The following is a 16,454-nucleotide window of genomic DNA, read 5'->3' as shown; positions in this document are numbered from 1 at the left end:
CTAAGAAGGTTCTTTAGCTACTTCTGGTAGGTACACAGGACTGAGTGGCTGGGRCAGTAGTAATYCTGAGCAAGAGCTAACTGAAAAATWAGTTGAAGGGCATTAGCTTATGAAAAAAAAATCACCTCAGTTGTACTATTAAAAGTACATTTAGGAGATTTGGTACAAGTCTGTAATAGTGACAAAGGCAGTGATTGCTACATGTTCAGTAACTCAGAAGTTCTGTAGGATATGTGTAATGGTGATCATTTCCAGACCTTGTTAAGCTGCCATTCTTTCCTGCATTGGGGTTGTGTTCAGTGCTCTCACGGAAGAGAACTGTTTTTTGCTGTATTTTACCTGAGAAAGAACTGTCCCTCTGTCCCATTACTGGGGCACAAGTTCACATAACCCTGAGGTTGGCTCTGTGGCTCCCTTCACCCAAATACTCCCTGCAGAGGCATCAACTGCAGAGAGGTGGATTGCAYGAGGAAGTGGAGGGGTTAATGAGTATTTAATGCTGTGTAGAAGCTTTACCTATATCTAAACATACTGCAATGTCCAGGGTCAGACTGACAAAGGGAAGAAAGCAGGAGAGTGTGGAGAAGTTCCAGTGCCAGGACTTATTTCAAGATGTGCTYATAAAACACAAAGTTTCACTGATGAGTGACACTTGGAAATGTCTTACTTGGCTGTGACCACTATTTTTAAAAAAACTACTAAACCCAAACTCCCACAGCCTTCTCTGGGGCGTGGGGAGGCAGGTGGTGGGGACCTCTGTGTACCTCGTAGAGATGGAGCCTGTTACCATGCTAACAGCTCTATGCTATGTGTGAGATGAAACTTCAGGGACCCCACGGTGACTCCTTTGCTCTCCTTTTGGTGAGAGAGTCAGTAACACTCACACTTCAGAAAGCACAGAGAAGGCCAAAGCAGAAGGTGTCTGTGTCCTAGGCTGAGCTCTGTGGAGCCAGGACAAGGATGAACCCCAGGGTGAAGGTCCCCTCTAACAGAACTGGTAATTGTTGCCCTTGAGGAGGGGCTGCCCACTCTCCTCKTGCTCGCAGGACTCCTCACAGCAGCCAGAGGTGTCACAGCCGCTGTCTTCCTCAGCACTGGAGGGGAGGTTGGTGTAGTCCTTGAAAGAAAAGGAAGAAACACAACACCCCCAGTGTGTTTTGGTCCCTTTGATAGTCTGTGACACTGTTCCCATGTGGGTGCCCCGCTGGGGCTGTGCTCACTCCACACCACCATCCCTTGCTGTGCTCACCCCACACCACCATCCCTTGCTGTGCTCACAGGGCAGGACTGGCAGGCAGGGCAGGCATTTGCTTTTGTGGACAGCTAGTCCTGAGGGAATGCACAGCAAGTCCAGGGGAATGGGGCAGGGTGCTGTGCTGGTATCCCTGCCTGTCACTGAGAAGTTTCTGCCACCAAGCCATGCTTCTTTGTCCAACCCGTAACTTAAACCTTCAGCTGGATGCCTCTCTGCATTTCTCACTGACACTACACTGCTCCCATCAGCTAATGGTAAGGGACATCACAGAGAACTTGGCCAGAAGCTGTGTTCATGTAGGGGAAAGCACATCCTCCCACTTCTCCTCTCCAGAGRTCCTCACCTGCTCCTTATGCACCTCTAGCTCCTTCTGGATGAAGCAGCAGATCTGGTCAAAGGTGGGTCTCCGTGTGGGTTCCAGGCTCCAGCATGCCTGCATGATGCTGTACCTGCAGGGCCAGACAGGGACAGGGTCATTGCACGGTGCTGCTGGAGGGTCTGTAACCCCAGGCTCTTCCCTGCAGCATTCTGTGTGTCAGGGACACAGAACTGAGCAGTCCCTTGTCTTCCTCCATAAAACCCATGGTTTTGCATGTGCAGTGCTCCAGGGAAAGGTAAGCGCAGAAGTGGAGGGGGCAAACTAATTAACAAGGAGTCTCATGCCACCAAGGCTTTAGGCTTACTTTCACTACCCTCCTGTAATGTACTCAGGCTTGGCCTCTCAAAATCATAGAGTCAAAAGCAGCTAACTAAAATAAGAAAAAAACCCACCAAGTTCAGGAATACAGACATATAGTACGAGTGCTCTCATCTTCCTGCCTGTAAACAGGAGATCGTGGATAGAGCATCATAACTGACTGGCCCAGGCCTTGCTTTCCTACAGGAGCAGCAGGGTGGGATCAAGGCAGACAGTTGGGAGCAGCAGGCAGACCTGTGGCTGTGTCCCTGCCTGTTCCCCTGAGGCTGCTCCAGCCACCCCTCCCTGCTGGGTGAATCCCAGCACACCCACTCACATTTCCAAGGGAGCAAAGTCGGGCCTGGCCATCTGGTATCCCTGCTTCACCATGCTGTAGAACTTGCTGTTCACCACCATGCCGGGATATGGGCTCTTCCCTGTGACAAAAACAGGAGCAGGGGTGATCTCAGAGCAGAGTGTGCAGCACTCCAGCCTTGAGGGGTGGGGAGAGGAGCATTGCCTGAGCTGGTGCTACCCAGGGAGCTCTGAATTACAGAAAATGATGCAGGATTCTTTGTTTTGAATAGTCCCTCTGGAAACAACACAGTGTTTTACAGCCCTGATAAACCCAGATTTTTGTCAACCTTCCTCCTTCCTTGGAAATTTTTCTGCAGAGACATTAGGGCAGCAGTCAGCTATGGAAAACAAGAGGTATGCAAGCTTGTTTCTTTCTTACCRAGGGAGAAGATCTCCCAGAGCAGGATGCCGTAAGACCACACATCACTCTGCACGGTGTAAATGCAGTCGAAGATGCTCTCTGGGGCCATCCATTTCACGGGCAGGCGGGCCTGGAAGAGCAGAGAGTCCTGCAGACTGGCACACGCGGGCAGCTTACGCTACACCCTGTCTGTCCTTCATGCTCCAGCCCTCCCCAATCCTTTTACCTCCTCTTGTGCCCTTTTTAATTACTTACATTGCCTTTCACAACATAATTGGAGTCRTTCATGATGTCCCGGGCCAGGCCRAAGTCRCAGATCTTGGCYACCCGTCCGTCTGATATGAGCACGTTCCTGGCTGCTAAGTCACGGTGGATACACTGGGGAGAAGAGAGTGCAACTGAGACCCAGCTACTGCTCCCCAGCAGTCCCAAATAATTCCCCACAGCTCAGGCCTGCCACAAAACAACCCTGGAAGGGGCAAGGGAAAGGCACTGCTTGAAGAGCCCCTGCCTGAGGCACCGTGCCACACGCCAATTGTGCTCTCTTTCAAGCACTTCATTTACAATGCCAAGACACAGTGACATTTCATGCCTTGTCCTTTAATCACTCACAGGGCCATCATCTTCCCCACAGGAGGAGGCTCAGAATGTGGGGGCTGTTGACATTGTGTCCTCATCTCTGAAACAGTCCCAGGGTGACTCTGACACTCGGAGCCAGCTCTGGCAGACAGCTCAACAATCGCTTTCAGTTCCTTGTCCCTGGGTAGCAGGGACACTGCCAAAGCGAGAAAGCTTCACAACAAAGTTCCTGACCTCGTGTAAGAGTGGGGGAGAAAATGTTGAGACCAGCATGATGCAGAGCCCTGGGTGCCCCCTCTGACTGCCCTGCCGTGGTGGCCATGGGAGACAAAGGCTCTGGAGGGAACACTGAACCCAACAGACACAACAGAAAGGCCCATTTCCAGCAGCAGCTTGCTTGAACTTGGCTACCCCACCCAAAGACATCCCAAGCTGTGTGCAGCCAGGATGGATGGCTCCTGCTGGGCTGGACTGGTGTTTCCCACTTGGGGTGCTGGGGGCAGTGGTCCTCTTGGCACTCACGTTCTTTGATGCGAGGAATGCCATGCCCTGAGCCACCTGGCTGGAGAACTGTAGCAGGTCAGACAGATTGAGGGGACGCAGATCCTCCCTGGCTTCATCTTCTTCCTCCGAGCTTCTCCCTGAAATCCAARACAGAGATTTAGACTTGCTGCAAGAGTGGCAAGTRACACAAACTGTGGCRTGTTGTGGTTCCCAGAGCTAAACCRGACAGGATGGSCAAAAGAAAGAAATCAYGAAATCACARAAATGAGCCTTTGACTCACCCCTGACTTGTGCAGAATCTGATGCTGATGAAGAYGATGATGATGACACAGGCCTCATTTCAACATATGTTTCCAAACCCTGGCTTGAAAAGCCGCTGTCGCTGAGTGAGAAGCAGCAGAGAGGGGGGCAGGCTGTTAGAACCCTCCAGCAGTGCCTTCTGCCCTGCTCCAGACCCACTGAGAGGAGAAACCCATCCCCACCTGCAGAGGGTGACTTAGCCAGGAGCTTGAGGAAAAAGGCAAAGGTAATGTTGAAGCTGATTCAGAAAAGGGAACCTGGGCCCCTGTGTTGTGGGGCTCCAAGTGCTGCTCCCCTTTTGTTCAACTCTTGGCTGATGGGGAGCAGTCAGCTTCATCCTACAAAACCCATGTGCCCAACAGTGCAGGAAGCCAAGAAATTTTGGTTCTGAATAGCAGGAGGACAGACTGGACTGAAACCTGGATTTACTGTGGGATATTCAGTGACTGCTGTCAGTGTCTTTGAAAAGCTCAGAATTATAAGCAGGTCTAAACACATGCAACACCCCAGAGGCTTTTACATGCTGGCATCCTGCCAGCCCCCAGACCTTTGACCTTGATCTGTCCCCAGCACAGTGCTCTGCACACTTTTCCCAAAGGGTACCCAGGCCCTGCACTGCTCAGCCCTGCAGCCACCTGAGCTCTGCTCCTACCTGCGGATGTATTTTTTCTCYAGGTCAATGTTTTTGTAATCAGCAGTGCTGTCTAGAGAGGTGTCCAGGGCAGAATCCTGGATAATGATGGATTCAGCCTTCTTGCGCAGGAAATTCAGCAGATCTCCATAGCGACAGTACTCGGTGATGACAAGGATTGGGCCTGGGAGAGCAGCAGAAAGGGCTCATTAAGGGATGATGCTGCTGTGACCTGTCCTGAGGATTGCTGCTGTGACCTGTCCTGAGGATTGCTTCCCTGGGAGCAGCAGAATCCACACAGCTCATCAGCACAGGCTGCCTCCTAGGAGGATCCATGGCAGGGGGCTGGGGGGAAGAGAGCAGGGGGTCCTACCTCCACAGGTACACGCTCCCAGCAGGTTRACAATGTTCTCGTGGTGTCCCAAGTGACTCATGATCTTCAGCTCAGACATGAGAGCCTCCTGCTCGTCTGTGTCGGCAGATGCTGTGAGGTGAGAGAAGCACTGTGTGAAGGAGTGAGGGAGGGACAAGGAGGAGGTTAAGGGGGAGGACAGACAAAGGTGTTGACAGAGTTATGGAACAAAAGGAGGAGGCACAGAGTGRAAACTGTGTCCTCTAACTGTGCCTGTGGCCTCCCTTATCCACAAAAATGACGGTAGTGGGATTCCAGCACCTGGTACTTGGCACAGAAACAACTTTAAAAAGTATATGCTGCAGCCTGGAAGCACCGACATGTGGTGAACACACACTGCATCCTGCCCAGAGGAGCTCAGCCTGTGCAAATTGCTCTGTGCTTACACTTTAGCATCTTCACAGCCACTTTGAGCACCGAATCTTCTTTGCCCAGCCCAAAAGCTGTGGCTTCTACCACTTTTCCAAAGGCTCCTGCTCCAAGAGTTTTTCCTGCAGAGAGGAAAAAAAGGTACTTGTGAGACATTTTGCAAAAAAAGATTGAGCAGCTGTCCTGCACGAAGCTTTGAGGGAAATGTCTGGTGGATGGGGATTCCTGCTGGGCTCACACAGGAGGACACATCCCTYAGTCAGGAGCTGGCAAACATCTGTGGGGAGCTCTACTGTGAGCAAAGATGGTGTGAAAGAGGCCATTCCAACCATGGCCTCACCAGCTCTGTGCCTTAGAAACAACCCCAGGTGCCAGAGGAAGGACATGACCCCTGTAGCCTCCCTTGGAGCAAAGGAGGAGGGAGGGAGATTACACCCTGCTGTTTGCTATCCTGTGTGCAAGAGGGCAGCCAGGCCTGGGTAAGGACTCTGCTGCAATGGCTGGATGCAGCTTTGGAGATTGCCCAGAGCTTTGGCTCTGATCCTTGGAGCATTTCAGCTCTGTGATGAGCTTCATGCCASCAGGCAAGCAGCAGGGAAGGTTTCTTACCAAACTGGAGGTTATTCCTGGGAAACTCCCATTTCTCATTGTATGGCAGCTGAGTGGGGTCRATGAAGATGTAATTATTCCCTTCACAGGCCTCAATGATCTTCCACCGCACCTGGTACTTGGGTTTCTGTCAGGAAGAGACTCCAGTTATTCAGTGTTCCCCAAGCTGGGAGGGTTCCCCAGCCCCAGCATCCACTCAAGCTCACTCTGCAGGAGGGAAAATACAGATTTCAGTGCATCAAATATCTTCTGAATCTGGACTGAGTGAGAGAGGGTTTTTCTGGGCAGCCTGGTCTCTTTGCTGTTACAAAGTCCCCCCAAGTCACTATCTATGACTGAGGGAGGCTCTCTTGCCMCTGGAAGCAGCCCATTGCCATCATTTGGGATGGCAAAGCTGGGACATCCAGCACATTCCAGCAGAACAGTGGCTGACAGTGACCAGCTGGTGCTGCAGGGAGATGTCCCCACTGTGTCTCCTTCCTTGGTCCCCTGGCTGCTGAGCACAGCAGAACAGTGGAGCYGGCCCAGCCCCACTTCCCTTACAGAAAAATAAAAAAGGAGAAAGAGAAGTAAGAATTTCTCTTTTCCAAGAAAGTCATGGCAGAAGTAACCAGGCAAGGCAGAGAAGCAGTGCAGGAGTTCTTCTGCATGGAAGGTTGGTACTTGTCTGAGATAGGTAACCAAGGAATTTATGGCCATGTCCAGCTTCTCCTGGGCCTGCCAGCCTTTCCAAAAAGCTGTTTTTTTTTCACATATGTGCTAACACATTGATTCATCTTTCTCTCCCTCTGTCCATGGACCTCTGGCCACAGGCAGCTCTGCCTGCTGAGCTGAGCCTGTCTGAAAGAGGGCTCTGATGGATCTTCTGACAAGTAGCACCAGAACTTTGCTGCAAAATTTCAGCCTTGATAGGCTGTCAAAGGAAGGGTGCCAAAAGGAAGAGATGARAACCAGGAGATTTTCACCCACTGATGAAGCAGAGGTGGCTACTGGTTGGTTCCATTTATGGAAACAACAGAGAAAGAATTCACATTCTGGAAATGAGCCTTGCAGAGAAAATGGGGCAAGTTCTTATATAAAAATAGTGACCAAGTCTTCCTGGAGACAAACTTCTRACATCATCCTGTTCCCCCATAAAAACAGCYTTTTATAAAGMGGTGAGGAAAATAAAAYRTAGATGCAAACTGCAAACCRCCGTTTTTTTCCTCCCTTAATTCARTCTGTGRATTATTGGGGACCAGAGCAAAACCAGCTGCAGCTGACAGCACAATGAGCACCTTTATAGGACACCAAACAATGACCACACTGACCTCTGGGCTACAAGACCCAGGGGCCAGGGCAGGAGAGGTATTAATACGCTGGGTGTGGTGCATGAGTTTTGCAGCAGAAAAATCCTGGGGGAAGCTGGGAGGCAGTGGAGGTGAAGGAGGCAGCTTCCCTGGTACCCCTGAGCTGAATGGTCCCTGCCCATGTGGCCAGTGAGGCTGGGCAGCCCTTGCAGCCCTTGCCCTGCAGCAGGGAATCTGACCTGGTTGTACTTGTAGAGCAGSARGAGSAGCAGCAGGAGCAGCAGCACCAGGGCGCCTATGCAGGTGGAGAGAACAGGGCTGAAGAGCTTGTTTGGAAGGGCCACGACACTCCCTGGAGGAGGAAAAAAAGGAGAATGAGTAAACACTCTCATTTCAATCCCAACTCTGGCAGCATTTTGCCCAGCTCTTCCCTTCAGCTTCCCCTGTATGCAAAACACCCCAGGTCAGAGAGACCCCTTTGGGAGCTGCTGGGAACTGAGAGAACTTTTGATGCCAAACTCAAGGCTGCAAGGGTTCCCCTCATGCACCCCAATTTCCACACAAACAGCACCAGGTACAGGGCAGATTGACTGGGGATCAGCAAGAACAATCCCACCAAAAGATGCAGCCCCCAAATTTTGGTGGGCTGAGAAACTGCCTTGGAGCTGAGTCCTGCAGTTATAAGATGTTCAAGGTGTGGTTCAGCCTTTGGCTCTAGGCTATAACCCAGGCAGAAATTTCCACAAATATGGCAAACACCAAAACCTCACACTTGTGAGGATAAAGGGTTTATGGGATCTGTTCCTGCTCTCTCGCWAGACAGTGGGGTTATACAGATAGAACAACATCTCAAAGCCCCCAGATTCTCCMCCCAGATTCCCCCCACCCTGCCAAGCTGACAGTTTGGGTCTTACTGGTGATGGTGAGAGAGTGAAGCATGTCTGAGGCGTTCCCTTCTCCGTTAATGGCCACGCAGCAGAAGGTGAAATTGTCACTGAGCTCCTGGAAGAGGATGCTGCTCTCCACCTCCACCTCTTGGAAGGGCAACATGTTCACCACCTGTGGTCTGGAGTCATTCCGTATCAGTCTGTAGTCCTCACTGTACCTGCAGGGATGGCAATGGGACACAATGAGTGCTCCTCTGCAGCACAGCAGCTCACTGCTGGGTGGTTGCCTGTGTCAGACTGGAGAGGAGATGCAGGGAGTTAGGGTTGCAGCTCTGTGGGATGTGTCACTCTCTGCCCAGTTAAAGACCCTGAACACCATAGCCTTTATGTGGTCCAGCAGTGCTCTGCCATCAGTCCTTTCAGAGGGGCTGGTACTGAGACACAACAGCCCAGTCCAGGAAGCTGCAGCTCCTTCCCATGATGCTGTAGCTCAGTAAACGTGTTCAGCAGAGCCTCAGACCCGTGGAGGTCCCAGAAAGATGACTGGGCCAGCCAGGATGTACCTCAACCACAGCACACAGCAGGGCACTTCTCCAAGGGATCCACATGTTCCTTGGAAAAGCATGGGCTGAACATGAATCACTGGTGGACAATCTCTTCAAGCTCAGGAGTTTAGGAATAGCAAGTGCTCCCTCATCTCAGGCAGACCCCAAGAACCTCATTTTTCAGCAGAGCAACATCCCTGTTGCTGTCCCTGGACAGCTCTCCTGTACTGGATGCCCAGGAACCCATGTGGAGCTGCTCAGTGAATGCCAGCCTGACAGGGGCACACTTTGGAGGTGCTCAGTCCCCCGGGCAGTTCTCACCTGTCYGAGTGAACGGGGCACTGGTACCACTCAATGCGTGGGGCAGGGTACCCGATGGCCGTGCACTGGAGGATGCTGGAGTCATTGGCTGGCACCTTGATTTTGCAGACCCTTGGAGAAGCTGTTGGGGAAGTCACACAAAGAGTGAATGCTGTCACCAGAGGAAGAGCACATCCCCCATGCTCTGGTTTACTGTTCGTGCATGCAACAACAAACCACAAGGAACCCTGTGCTACACAAGGCAGGTTTGGGCCGGGTCTGTGTGTCCTCTGCAAGCAGACTCGTACCCCAACCATTATTTTCCAGCTGGGAAGCAGCCCCAGGGGCAAGCAGGGTGAAAGAATGGGCAAGCACTTACATTTCAGAGAGATGCTGAAGGTAACTGATCCATTGGTSGCATTGTTGAGGGCATGGAAGGTGTAGAAGCCTCCCTCTCCTTCCTGCAGGCGGTTCAGGAGCAGCGTGGCGTTGTACCTGCTCACAGAGAAACACAGTGAGGAGCACACACGCCTTGCTCAGTGAGATGCTGCTGCTCCTGTGCTCTGCAGCAGGGAACAATTCCAGCACCAATCCCAGCCCATCAGGAGCCTGCTAGCTGCATCTTTGGGAGAAGCAGGGACAGATCATCCTTAGGGGAAATTCCTTTTGCCACCAAGTGCACTTCAACACTTCTGAAAGGCTACAGGTGGGTGGATGCTTAGAAATAATTTAACATCTAAATCACTGCCTTTCAAGGGTCAGGTGATGCTGGTCCTCCTGGCTTTGGCAGAATGAGTTACTCCATCAAATCATAATCCCTAGTTCCCACTCTGTCTGCCTCCAGCCCATTTCTTAGCCCCCAGTGCAAGAAAAGAGTTTGCACTAAAGCCATCATTGTTGCTAAGTGGCACGGTTCCTCCTGTGGATTATTTTTAGGTTCCTAAGAAAATGTAAGGGGAATTGCCAAAACACCCCAACAAATGGAATGATTTTCTTTCAGAATCTTGATCACAGCTGGCTGTTTGGAAGAGCAGATTYGTGCCCTCCATTAGAGCATATTCACAGAACAATGTTTGTGGCTTCTCTTGCACCACAAGTGGCTCTCAGTGCACACTCTCCCAACCTCAGAGCACGGGACAGGTCCAAGGAGCAGTGAGGGAATTCAGTTTTTTACTGCTCATCCCCCCATGCAATTTTTTCCAGCAAGGGAAGTGCAGATTGAACAATCAGATCACAAATGTGATACGACTTCCACAGGGCTTTCTAAAGAAAAGGCTGCCAAGGTGGAGAAGGGTGGTGTCCTCCTTGATCTGATCATACTGTGGTTTGCTAATAATACTGGAAAGAGAACACAGAAATGCAGAACAGTTTCCTTTTTTAAAACTAAAGGGTTTTCCGTAGAATGAGGCCTGCCTGTSTCAAGGAAAACTCTCTTGGAAACACGCCATAGATGACAGAGAGCACGTACCAGTTGTTTCCAGAGATCATTTGTCCCTTGAACACGGCAGTCCCAGAGCTCTTCAAGGGGTTCCTGTGTTCCCAGACCCAGTGGAGAAGTTTGGGGTAAGCCTTAATGTGGACCTGCAGCTTCAAACTCTCTCCCAGAGCAACCTCCTGGCTGGTGGCTTGCTCTGGGGTCAGGTACACGTAACCTCTCTCTGCAGGATGGAGGAGAGAATGACCATCAGCAGGCATGTCCACAGATCTGGAATAAGTTTATACTTATTATAGCTTCATAATATGCTTCATAAATGGATCAGTATTGGAAAGAGCAGCCTCAGCTGGGAGGCTGCAGGAGGGAATGAAACATTACACAGGTTATGTTGCCAAAGGAGTACTTTTATTTTTATTTCTTTTTTCATGGCACCTTGGATTACCCTGCCTGAGAAGAGCTAAAAAATCTTAATGAAGTCTCACGGAGATTGAAGTTTTACATGCTGTGTCTTAGGCAGTGATGAGGCTAAAACTTTATMTCCTAATTGTTCATAAAAGACAGACCCTTTAGCTAAAATCCTGGCTTCTTGCTTGGAAATAACTCAGACTGAGCCCTATTTCTGAGCWGTGGTGTGCAGCAGCTTTGSATCATCAGCAAACTCCAGTCTKTGRGGATGAATTTTCCATCTTGGGATACAAAGTGAATAATAGACCTGAAACCCCTTATGTGGATCTTTGACTGGAAGAGACAAAGATCTATACTCTGCTCAGGTTTGCCCTTCCTTCTAACCAGCCTTTCCTGGTCTTCAGCATAACTTTGCCCCATTCCCTTCTTATTGTTTCAAAGCTGCTTATAAATGCACAGGAACTGAGAAGAGCACTCCAGTTTTTGATCCAGAACCCAGAACATGTCCTCTGTCCCCTCAAGACATGAAGGGAACACGGTTCTTTTCCTAACAGCCCCACAGTTCTCATGTGAGCCTTCAGGCACAAGTGAGAATTATGTTTTCAACTCCAAATCTAGGAGGAGAATGGAGGCAGAAGCAGTAACTACTCAAGKCTAGGTCTGATTCAGTCTTCCTGGTCTTTTGGGGAAGGACTCACCTACTACCTGAAGCATTGCTGAGGCATTCCTGATTCCTACTGAATTGTTGGCTATACAGACATACTTCCCACTGTCTTCCATGGTCACGGCTGGGATGGACAGGSTGTCATTGATGAAGTAGTTATCATTTTCAAAGTCAAGCTTTCTAGTTCTCGTGACCTGTCAGGCAGAGAGGGAACAGCACAGGTAGGAAGGGCAGAGGGTGGAACTGAACCTTTAAGAGATGCAAACACACCTCTCCTGCTCTGGGCTAGAGAGCTCGTCACTGAGAGCAACCTGTGAGACATGTCAAACCCAAATATCCAGGGCAGATATTGCACAGCAGTTAATTGATAGCTATTTTCAGCCTTCTRGCTCCAGCTCAGCCTTACCCTCTGTGACCCAAACACACCTTGTGTGTTGCTTCAACTCCTCAATAAAGGCATCAGTTATAATAAGGACTTATAGCAAACTGCATCCAACCATCCAGCAGCTGTTAAAACTCAGCATCACAGAGATTTTGAAATCTATTCCTTTTCTTCACACATATATTTTCTCTGGAGAGCTCTATCCTGAACATGTTTGCTGCTTTATAAGCCCGGGCAGGGCTTGGTGAAGAATTGCTTTAATAGGTACTGTGGCTCCTGTCCAATRACCTCAGCTGAAACAATACACTCTCCTCTCTTGCAGCAAGACTCTGACAGTAGGCAGGTGTTTTGTAATCCTGTGTCATCCCAAAGAAAGAATTCTCAAATTTCTACAGCTTGAATAGCTGCTTTGGTTGGGTAGCTCAAGGCTTTGATGTGGGTGACATGGCTCTGGGCAGTTGTCACCACCTTGTGTCCCCGAGTTTCCAGGAAAGCCCCACACCCCAACTTACTGTATTTGCTGCTGTCACCCATCTGATGTCGTACTTGTGGGAAGGAGCAACCACTCTGCAGGTGACTTGGAAAGGCTCGCCCACGATTCGCACGTGGTCCAGAGGGTCCATCATCACTGACACCGATTTCTCCAGAGCTGCACAAAGGCAAGCAGGGAAAGATTCAGTGTCAGCTGGCCAGTGACTCCATGAGCTTTGGAGAGTCCCCAGCAGCTGGCTGCCTTGGGTGCTGAGGCACTGGCCCAGGTTGCCCAGAGATGTTGTGGAAGCCCCATCCTGGGAGTGCCCAAGGCCAGGTTAGATCGAGCCCTGAGCTACCTGATCTGGCAGGGAGCGTCCCTGCCCATGGCAATGAGTTTGGAACTCCCTGATTTTGAAGGTCTCTTTCCACCCAAATGAGTTTGATTCTATTCATGATTCTACCTTCTCTTTTCTATCCTCTTTATCTCTTTACCACCGACCTTCACCTTCCCTAGTGATCATCACTCCCTTTTGGGCAAGTGTCAGTGGGAAGCAATACAGGTGGGGAAAACACAGCGGTCAGCACTGTGGGTTCAAAGGGAAGGGGAAGCTTCTGCCGTGGTTACAGATGGAGTATCATGGCCTGAGGACTTGCAGAACACTGGAAAGACTAGTGGGTATTTTTCTCTGGTCTGTGACAATGCCTGCAAAGATTTGAAGACTGCTGAACTCATGGAAAACCATCTGAAGGAACCAATTTGCCAGAGGCTGGTGGAATTCAGCTTCCATTAAAAACCCTCTAGAAACTGCAGGTTCAGAAATTCTTTTTCACAAGGAGCTTTTCCTTAACTATCTACTGTGGCCAGCTTAGCTATTGGACAGCAAGAACCCCAGTTCTTTACCTTCTTCCATAAGCAGTCTTATTCTTGGTGARTTCTCTGTTCTTCCATTTATCTGCGCTTGGCATCGGTAAGAGCCTTTGTGCTTGCTTTGCACATTGTACAGAGTTATTCCTTTCTCAGCACTGAAGGAGTAGTTGGTCCCAGGTGGGAGAGGAGAGGCACCATCCATGACCAGAGTCACGTTGGATCCGTACTCGGGGGCTGTGATGAGACAGGGCAGATCCACATTCCCTCCTTTGGTTGCCCTGATCCGGAAGACCGGGATATACCAGACATTGTCAGGATCTGCAGAGGGAACGAGATGGGCTTGAGAATGGGATCAGAAAATGCACTGAGGCTGAGAAATGCATTCCAGCAAGGGCAAGTGTCCAGCACTGCTGCCCAGTGGGAGTTCGATGCTGGGGCAGCCCTGCTCAGCCCCTGCCTGACTCAGCCTCCAAACACTCACATGACAAACCCAGCTCCAGCTAAGACATCCGAGGGTGTCACAGCAACCAGCTCACCAATATCCATGGATAAGAGGTGCTGAGACGTATGCACAGCTTACTTTTTACTGTGGTGCTAGTTTTGCTTATCAGACTTCCAGCTTCCCTGCTCAGGGCAGCACCTCTGGYACAAGGCAAGGGGTGAAGTCAAGTGGTAGAGCTACCACAGCACAGCTTCTTCTGGGAYAAAAGAATATTTGGGGTTCAGGACRTGTTGTGAGGATGTAATTCATGTGMYTCCCTCCCTTATCTGAGGTMCTGGCAGTATGATTTTCTRATTTGAAAATGTCRCTGCTCRTTACAACACTGAACAGACATACAGGTCTGGTTTTTCAGGAAGGGAAGGTACAATGGRAGGAGGGAGAGATCCAGGAGATCCACATATGCATAAGATGCAGCTCTGGACTTTCCCCCAGTGCTTCAGTCAATTTAATGTGGATTTACATGGCTGTGGGTGAGCCACTGCCCCACCAGGAGCGTGCACTGCTCCCCAAGCACACACACAAGCACAGCACAGTGGGAAGGACCTGTGCAGCCCTGGGAGGAGGCTGCAGTGCCAGGGGTGTGGGGACAGGAAAGCAGGGTCACCTCTCACAAACAGGTGGATGGCTGCAACGCCCTGGTCACTGCTGTTGACGTGAGCACAGCTGTAGGTGCCCGTGTTCCTGTAAGTGGCCTTAGGAATACTCAGAGTGCTGGTGSTGTGGTTACTGAACGAGTTCTTTTTGCTGTCCCACGCAACTTCAGACTCTCCTGAGCAGTGCAAGATGACTGGATCACCCGTGTTGACAACCAGGGCAGGGAGATCAGGGCTGATCACGGGAGATGCTGAGCCTGCAAGGGAAAGAGAGAGAATGCAAAAATGATCCCTGAAGATGCTCTGTTGGAGTTCACACTGCTGAGCACGGAGTTCAGCATCAGGAAAAGGCTGAGCTTGGGGTTCAGACTGGCTTTTTGGCTTACATCACTCCTCCCATTCTCTGTCCCACCAGACCCATATGGCCTGATACTAAAATGAAYGAATTTCAGCAAAGAAACACCACCCCCCACCCTTCCCCCTTCCCYGCTGTTTGAACATTCAGAGCACTGGGACAGGAAAAACAATCATCTGGAGCTGATTAGGGCAAATGCCAGCTTGGAAATTGTTCCTGCTGATTTTTGCCTCTTCTTACAATAGTTTTCCTTTTGTGGCAGAGCTGGAGCTGCTCTATGGACTGGATCAGCCCACAGCACCGTCTGGTGGAGTTTAAGTCCAGTTTGGGGTTCTCTGTTTCATTGGTGCTGTGATGAGCTAGAACAGACCTGAACAGCTCCTGCAGAGCAGGAGGCCAGTGCAGATCCTTTGGGAGCACTGGCTTTTTGTTACCAAACACTGGATTTTGAAGGACACCTCCTCATGGAGTCACACACTGCATTCTCCTCACAGACAACAACAAAACATTATGAAGTGAGTCAGCATTATAAGTCCAATTTGGGAGAGGAAATTGAGGCCTGGAAATGTTAAACAGCTGATGGAAGCCCACTGCTATTGTTCTGTGGACACCAGCATCACAACCAGCCAGGCTCTGATGCATCTCTGCTTTGAAGATGCCTTCTCTGCTGGCTCAATAAAGGGGAACCAGGGTCCTACTCCAGCCTTACTGTCAGAGGGAAATATTTTTTTCCCCTGTTTTGCCTTGTCAGCGAGTTCTTTGAATCASCACCTATATTTAGGGTGGGGGGAAGTGCAGAATGAATCAGTGCTGTGGGGCTGGGGCAGAAGTGGTCCAGGCACCCGACAGCAGGCTCCAGGCTCTGAGTGAGGACAGGAAACACATTGCAAATGGCTATCTGTGCTCGGGGGGCTCTGCACCCCCCTCCAGACCCTATCCAGGGCTATTCGCCCACTTCTGCTTTCCTTCCCAGTTGCTAACTCCTCTGCACAGCTTAAAGGGACACACACCCTCATTCAAATGATCCTAAGCATAAAGGGAGCTGTGCAATTTATCAATTTACTGCTCTTTGCAGGCAGTGATCCTCCTGCCACGGGCACTGTCCCTGTAGCAGCCAGCAGAGGCACAGCCCCATCCTCATCCTGCCCTGATCATGGCTCTTTTGAGGAGGAAGGTGATGACCAAGGTACAAATGTGTGTCCTGTGCCATCCAGAGCCCACACATCAGAGCCCAAAGAGCAGCATTTAAGCTGTCTTGGGTTATTGCCTCACTCCATGCCACAAAGGGTTGAGAATATGACACTCAAGACCCTGGAGGGTGCTGCTGGTGTGTGACAATGACACAGTTGCCATGGGGAAACTCAGACAAGGCCCAGATCAAACTCACTGGCCTATGGGGAGAAGCAGGGGACAAGGATCTTTGGAGCATGGAATATTTGACGTTTTATCTCCCTGCTTTTTTTTTTTTTTTTTTTTTTTTCCTTTTTTTTTTTTTTTTTTTTTTTTTTTTTCTGTGGAAAGAGGAGAAGCCTCATTTATTCCCAGAGTGGAGAAAAACACATCCCAGAATCATTTACAAAGCTACATTTTCCACATATCTGAGGCAAAACATTCCTTCCTTTTTGCTAAGCTCTGCTTTCTAGTGGGGCTTGGTATTTCTGTTGCTTTAACTCTTTGTCACTGGATCCTTTTCCCTCACTCA

At 50.2% G+C, this 16,454-nt stretch overlaps 1 protein-coding gene across 1 annotated transcript in view; it reads right to left on the bottom strand.

Moving 5' to 3' along the window:
• Positions 1-579: 579 nt before the first annotated feature.
• CSF1R (colony stimulating factor 1 receptor) overlaps positions 580-16,454 on the bottom strand; it is an 18,726-nt gene continuing 2,851 nt past the window's right edge. Inside the window, exons 2-21 of the mRNA XM_057376031.1 lie at positions 14,409-14,654; positions 13,336-13,620; positions 12,473-12,609; positions 11,613-11,772; positions 10,543-10,732; positions 9,454-9,569; positions 9,096-9,216; positions 8,257-8,447; positions 7,582-7,694; positions 6,054-6,180; positions 5,462-5,566; positions 5,037-5,147; positions 4,685-4,847; positions 4,014-4,114; positions 3,751-3,869; positions 2,905-3,027; positions 2,668-2,779; positions 2,269-2,368; positions 1,599-1,704; positions 580-1,117 (exon numbers count right to left, since the gene is read on the bottom strand). Coding sequence (XP_057232014.1) covers positions 986-1,117; positions 1,599-1,704; positions 2,269-2,368; positions 2,668-2,779; positions 2,905-3,027; positions 3,751-3,869; positions 4,014-4,114; positions 4,685-4,847; positions 5,037-5,147; positions 5,462-5,566; positions 6,054-6,180; positions 7,582-7,694; positions 8,257-8,447; positions 9,096-9,216; positions 9,454-9,569; positions 10,543-10,732; positions 11,613-11,772; positions 12,473-12,609; positions 13,336-13,620; positions 14,409-14,654 — 2,858 coding nt within the window. The 3' untranslated portion in view covers positions 580-985. The remainder of the gene's footprint in view (positions 1,118-1,598; positions 1,705-2,268; positions 2,369-2,667; positions 2,780-2,904; positions 3,028-3,750; positions 3,870-4,013; positions 4,115-4,684; positions 4,848-5,036; positions 5,148-5,461; positions 5,567-6,053; positions 6,181-7,581; positions 7,695-8,256; positions 8,448-9,095; positions 9,217-9,453; positions 9,570-10,542; positions 10,733-11,612; positions 11,773-12,472; positions 12,610-13,335; positions 13,621-14,408; positions 14,655-16,454) is intronic.

The sequence above is a fragment of the Malurus melanocephalus genome, unplaced genomic scaffold (genome assembly GCF_030028575.1).
Source record: "Malurus melanocephalus ecotype Western Australia unplaced genomic scaffold, MMel_1.1 scaffold_269, whole genome shotgun sequence".
In the NCBI taxonomy this organism is placed as follows: Eukaryota; Metazoa; Chordata; class Aves; order Passeriformes; family Maluridae; genus Malurus; species Malurus melanocephalus.
Note: the sequence above shows the minus strand (reverse complement) of the source record. Positions and strands in the feature narration are given on the sequence as shown.